Source organism: Mandrillus leucophaeus, unplaced genomic scaffold (assembly GCF_000951045.1).
Source record: "Mandrillus leucophaeus isolate KB7577 unplaced genomic scaffold, Mleu.le_1.0 Scaffold71, whole genome shotgun sequence".
In the NCBI taxonomy this organism is placed as follows: Eukaryota; Metazoa; Chordata; class Mammalia; order Primates; family Cercopithecidae; genus Mandrillus; species Mandrillus leucophaeus.
Window position 1 is genome coordinate 2,124,283 of NW_012107697.1, and position 6,179 is coordinate 2,130,461.

The 6,179-nt window shown below is 54.2% G+C and overlaps 1 protein-coding gene across 2 annotated transcripts in view; it reads left to right on the forward strand.

The window, feature by feature from the left end:
* Positions 1–5,647, forward strand: part of NLRX1 (NLR family member X1) — a 28,350-nt gene extending 22,703 nt beyond the window's left edge. For both annotated transcript variants that reach the window (XM_011964937.1, XM_011964936.1), the window contains exons 7-10: positions 1,672–2,267; positions 2,829–2,915; positions 3,752–4,003; positions 4,751–5,647. In XM_011964937.1, the coding sequence (XP_011820327.1) occupies positions 1,672–2,267; positions 2,829–2,915; positions 3,752–4,003; positions 4,751–5,072 (1,257 nt within the window). In that variant the 3' untranslated portion in view covers positions 5,073–5,647. The remainder of the gene's footprint in view (positions 1–1,671; positions 2,268–2,828; positions 2,916–3,751; positions 4,004–4,750) is intronic.
* The last annotated feature ends 532 nt before the right edge of the window (positions 5,648–6,179 follow it).

Here is a 6,179-nt window from a genome sequence, read left to right on the forward strand (position 1 = left end):
AAAAAAAAAAAAAAAAAAAAAAAAAAAAAATTATAAAGGAAAGAGGTTTAATTGACTCACAGTTCCACATGGCTGGGGAGGCCTCACAATTGTGGCAGAAGGCACATGAGGAGCAAAGTCACATCTTACATGGCAGCAGGCAAGAGAGTGTGTGCTGGGGAACTCCCCTTTATAAAACCATCAGATCTCATGAGACTTATTCACTCTCATGAAAACAGCACGGGAAAACCTGCCCCTGTGATTCAATTACCTCCCACCGGGTACCTCCCATGACACGAGGGAGTTATGGGAGCTGCAATTCAAGATGAGATTTGGGTAGGGACACAGCCAAACCATACCATGGGCCATAGAATTCTTATCACCCTTTTCACACTTACCCCCCAGGCTTGGAGTTTGTGACCAGCAATATGCCTTTCTCTGCACAGAGGGGCAACGGGGTCAGATTCGGGGTCTCCAGAAAAATCTCGGGCCCAGGATAGAGTCAGGATGAACTCACACACTTTCCCAGAGAATAAGACTAAGCGGGGCATGGTGGCTCACGCCTGTAATCCCAGCACTTTGGGAGGCCGAGGCGGGCAGATCACCTGAGGTTGGGAGTTTGAGACCAGCCTGACAAATACGGAGAAACCCCATCTCTATTAAAAATACAAAATTAGCAGGGTGCGGTGGCACATGCCTGTAATCCCAGCTACTGAGGAGGCTGAGGCAGGAGAATTGCTTGAACCTGGGAGGCAGAGGTTGTGATGAGCCAAGATTGTGCCATTGCACTCCAGCTTGGGCAACAAGAGCTAATCCCTGTCTAAAAAAAAAAAAAAAAAAAGACTCTCACTGCCGTTAACCATTACCCCACTGCTTCCACAGCGTCTTCAAGGCTGTCTCTTATACACATCTAGATGTGTATAAGAGACAGCGCCCGTCTCGGCCTCCCAAAGTGCTGGGATTACAGGCTTGAGCCACCGCGCCCGGCCTGACCTTGGCACTGTTAAGATGAAAAAAGCCAAAAAGGCAGGAGCATAGTGAGTGGGGCCAAGAGGCTTGTGATGAAGGCATTGTAGTCGGCAGGGCCCAGATCACACAAGACCTTAAAGCAGTAGGAGCTGCATCAATCGTAGCTGCTGAGACAACAATGATGTTGAAGATGGTGATGTATTTGTGACACCTAGCCCGGTCCCAAACTAAGTGTGTAATACATGCTAATTCCTTCTCACCACCTCCTGGGTTTGAAAATGTATCAGGGTGTTTGGGAAAGAGAAAGAAGTTCCTAATGTCTGCGGCACATGAGACAGGTGTTGAGATATGACCCTGGGAAAGTCAAATTAGGGCCAAATTATTAAAAGTTTTGGGCTGGGTGCAGTGGCTTATGCCTATAATCCTAGCACTTTGGGGGCCTAGGCTAGGGAGCCCAGGAGTTCAAGACCAGCTTAGGTGACACCGCAAGACCCCATCTCTAGTTTTAAAAATCATTTCATATTCCAGGCTAAATGTTTGGAGTTTGCCACATAGGCAGTGGAAGGTGTCGCAGCAGGGGAGTAGCATGATCAGACAAATTATGCTAAGTTCACGGGGAGACCACAGGGCTGGAGCAGTCACAGGGGTGTACCTTAAGCTGAGCCTTGAAGGCTGAACAGGCATGTGGAAGGCCACAGTGACCCTCCCCTGCTTCTTTTTCAGGTGGTTCCACGAGTGTTTGGGCGCATGGTGGGTAAAAGCCGGGAGGCGGTGGCCCAGGCCATGGTGCTGGAGATGTTCCGAGAGGAGGACTATTACAATGATGATGTTCTAGACCAGATGGGCGCCAGTATCCTAGGCGTGGAGGGCCCCCGGCGCCACCCAGATGAGCCTCCTGAGGATGAAGTCTTCGAGCTCTTCCCCATATTCATGGGGGGGCTTCTCTCTGCCCACAACCGAGCTGTGCTAGCTCAGCTTGGCTGCCCCATCAAGAACCTGGATGCCCTGGAGAATGCCCAGGCCATCAAGAAGAAGCTGGGCAAGCTGGGCCGGCAGGTGCTACCCCCGTCGGAGCTCCTTGACCACCTCTTCTTCCACTACGAGTTCCAGAACCAGCGCTTCTCCGCCGAGGTGCTCAGCTCCCTTTGTCAGCTTAACTTGGCAGGTGTGCGTATGACACCCGTCAAGTGCACAGTGGTGGCATCTGTGCTGGGCAGCGGAAGGCATGCCCTGGATGAGGTGAATTTGGCCTCCTGCCAGCTAGACCCTGCTGGGCTGCGCACACTCATGCCTGTCTTCCTGCGTGCCCGGAAACTGGGGTAAGGACCTATCCTCATGCACAGGCATGAAGAGGGTTGGAGGTGAAGCAGTGGGAAGAGAAAGTGCCAGGGAAACCAGAGGTACTGATGAATGACCAGATGAAGAAATCTAGTTTGGGCGAAGGAGACAGGAGCAGCAGAAGGGAGGAGCCAGCCGTGGTGGCTCCTGCTTGTAATCCCACTGCTTTGGGAAGACGAGGCAGAAGCATCACTTGAGCCTAGTAGTTTGAGACCATCCTGGGCAACATAGCAAGACCCTGTCTCTACAAAAGAATTTAAAAATTAGTCAGGTGTGGTGGCATGTGGCTATCATCCCAGCTACTCAGGAGGCTGAGGTGGGAGGATTGCTTGAGCCCAGGTGTCTGAGGCTGCAGTGAGTTGTGATCATGCCATTGTGCTCCAACCTGGGTGACAGAGTGAGACCCTGTCTCTCAAAAAAGGGGAGGCAGGTATGGATTCCCAGAGGCAGGCTGATGAAAAAAGGTCATGGTAGATGGATAGACTGCTTGCTGAATTCCCTCCCCGGTCTCTCACCTCCCCTCTGGCCACCTTCTGCTCCAGCTTGCAACTCAACAGCCTGGGCCCTGAGGCCTGCAAGGACCTCCGAGACCTGCTGCTACATGACCAGTGCCAAATTACCACACTGCGGTGAGTGCCCTGGGAGTGGGGCATCCTGGTGGCCAGCTAAGGTCAAGGGTGAGTTCCCTGCCTCCTGGCATACTTGGCACAGGCCCGTCCAAGGGATAGTAAATGGAGGTGGGTCTAGGCCCTGACTGGTCCCCTCCACTTCCCCTAGGTCTACTGCAAGCAGCAGGGCAGCAGGGAAAGATGCCACCTGTAATGGGTGCTAAGAAACCTCTCACGTGGCTAAAAACAGCCTGGGGGAGGCAGGGAGAGAGGGTGGAATAATACCTAGGCCAGTTGCCTGGTAACAGTGCCACTGATCCCCTTCCAGGATTTTTCCTGCAGCTTCCTGAGGATGACCCTAATGCTGGGCACTCAGTAGACACCCCTGAAGTGTTGACTGATACGTGGGGAACCCGAGCACCTGGTTTCCGAGTTTCTGGTTGGTGTAAGGGGAGGCAAATGAGGAGAGAAAAAGGAAGAACAGGGAGAAGGATACAGGAGTCAGAGGGAAGGGAGAAGCAGAGGCTGTGGAGGGGGTGAAAAAGGCAGAAGAAGGGAAACAGAAATGGTGAGGAGGAAGGGAATAGATAAGAAGGGGGTCGGGGGAAGAGGGAAGGAAAGGCCAGCTCCCCTACTCTCCCTCCTCTGCCAGGCACCACACCCCCTATTGCTCTACCCTTTCTCCTGGGCCTGCATTTCTATGTCCAGGCTCCTCTTGCCCCAAGCAGGGCCCTCTTTGGCCCACGTCCTGACACCCAGCACAGCGCTGCCTCATCAAGGCTGCCAGCACCACCAGCAACCTTGCCTCCCCCTCCTCTCAATGGGCCCTCATAACCTTGGGTTGCACGTGGCCACAGGCTGTCCAACAACCCGCTGATGGCGGCAGGTGTTGCCCTGCTGATGGAGGGGCTGGCAGGAAACACCTCAGTGACACACCTGTCCCTGCTGCACACCGGCCTTGGGGACGAAGGTCTGGAGCTGCTGGCTGCCCAGCTGGATCGCAACCGGCAGCTGCAGGAGCTGAACGTGGCTTACAATGGTGCTGGTGACACAGCGGCCCTGGCCCTGGCCAGAGCTGCCCGGGAGCACCCTTCCCTGGAACTGCTGCAGTGAGTCCTGTCCCTGGTCCCATTGCCCCCAGCCCTTCAGAATACTTCCAACTCTCGACTGTGCTCTTCCAATCCTAGGGAGTGCTTCTGGGCCTGGGCCTGTCACCTGTCCTCTATTCCTGGTTTCTGACTGATCCTTGTCAACCTAGCTCTGAGTCAACCCACCCGCTCTGTGACTGGCCCTTAAACTGCCCCAGTTCCCTACCACCATTTCTCCTGAAGGCCTACTGTCCCTGGTCCCACTGAATTCTAGTATCAGGATCGGGTGCGGTGGCTCATGTCTGTAATCCCAGCACTTTGGGAGGCCGAGGCAGGCGCATCACCTGAGGTCAGGAGTTCAAGACCAGCCTGGTCAACATGGTGAAACCCTGTCTCTACTAAACATACAAAAATTATCTGGGCATGTTGGTGCGCACCTGTAATCCCAGCTGCTTGGGAGGCTGAGGCAGGAGAATCGCTTGAACCCGGGAGGTGGAGGTTGCGGTAAGCCGAGATCATGCCACTGCACTCCAGCCTGGGTGACAGAGCGAGACTCTGTCTCAAAAAAAAAAAAAAAAAGAATTTTAATATTAGTCCCTGCTTCCCACTGGCCAGCACCCTCCATCTCTGGCTCATTGCAGATACTTACCTGATCGCACTCTGCAGCCAGGAGATGAGATGTGAGGCCCCCTGCTTTCCATCTGTCTACCCTCGGGCCCTCCTTCTCAGAGCTCTACTGAATGGCATCGACTTTCTCTCTCCTGCCAGCCTCTACTTCAATGAGCTGAGCTCAGAGGGCCGCCAGGTCTTGCGAGACTTGGGGGGTGCTGCTGAAGGTGGTGCCCGGGTGGTGGTGTCACTGACAGAGGGGACGGCGGTGTCGGAATACTGGTCAGTGATCCTCAGTGAAGTCCAGCGGAACCTCAACAGCTGGGACCGGGCCCGGGTCCAGCGACACCTTGAGCTCCTCCTGCGGGATCTGGAAGATAGCCGGGGTGCTACCCTTAATCCTTGGCGCAAGGCCCAGCTGCTGCGAGTGGAGGGCGAGGTGAGGGGCCTCCTAGAGCAGCTGGGAGGCTCTGGAAGCTGAGACACTGGCGGCAGGCACCTAACTATGTGACCACTGGCCCTAAACCTCTTCCCTCTGTGGCCTCCTGGCTTGCACTGCTCCCCCTAGAAAGATTGCTTCAGGTCTGGGGGCAAAGGAATGGGCACAGCTGTGCCAGTTGCCCTCCTAGGGCATGTTCGATCAGGACCGAGTCTGGAATCTCCAAGTTAAAGATGGTGAATCAATGCTTCGGGCTTGGAGATGGAACATGCCTCCTCTCCATTCATCAAGAAGGACCAAAGCATGTGGCATTTGGATGGCCAGAGTGCCCTGAAGCACCACCACCAACCTTGCCTCCCCCTCCTCTCAAGGAGCCTCTGATTGTGCCACCAAGGGGCTCACATCTTATGTCTGCCATGCCAGGGGTGTTGCCATCCAGATGTGTTGGAAACTTCCCCTCATGACTTATGCTCACCTGTGGACACTGAGGGTGCCCTCGCATTGGTGCTTTCTCCTCATCCTCATGCTCCCTTTGCCACAGTGGTACGATGGCTTGGTGGCCCCGCGAGGCAGATGCACCTGACTTGCTGCTATTAAAAAGCTGTGTGCCTTCCACCGATTGTGACCTCTTCTTTATTGCCTGGTGCTTCCAGGACAGGCACTCTTCTTGGTCTTTCTGGTTAAACTACCAACCATGATCTATTGCACGTGGTTCTTGGGCACTAGGTTCAGAGGCAGTGGAGGCTGGAGGGGCCCATGAACAAGATACTGGCATGGGATTTGGCCATGCTGGACTGTATTATTCCGATCTCACACTGCTAATGAAGACATACACAAGACGGGGTAAGTAATTTATAAAGGAAGCTGGGCATGGTGGCTCACGCCCATAATCCCAGCACTTTGGGAGGCTGAGGTGGGCGGATCACCTGAGGTCAGGAGTTTGAGACCAGCCTGACCAACATGGAGAAACCTTGTCTCTACTAAAAATACAAAATTAGCTGGGTGTGGTGGCGCATGCCTGTAATCCCTGCTACTCGAGAGGCTAAAGCAAGAGAATCGCTTGAACCCAGGAGGTGGAAGTTGCAGTGAGCTGAGATAGCGCCACTGCACTCCAGCCTGGGAAACAAGAGTGAACCTCTGTCCAAAAAA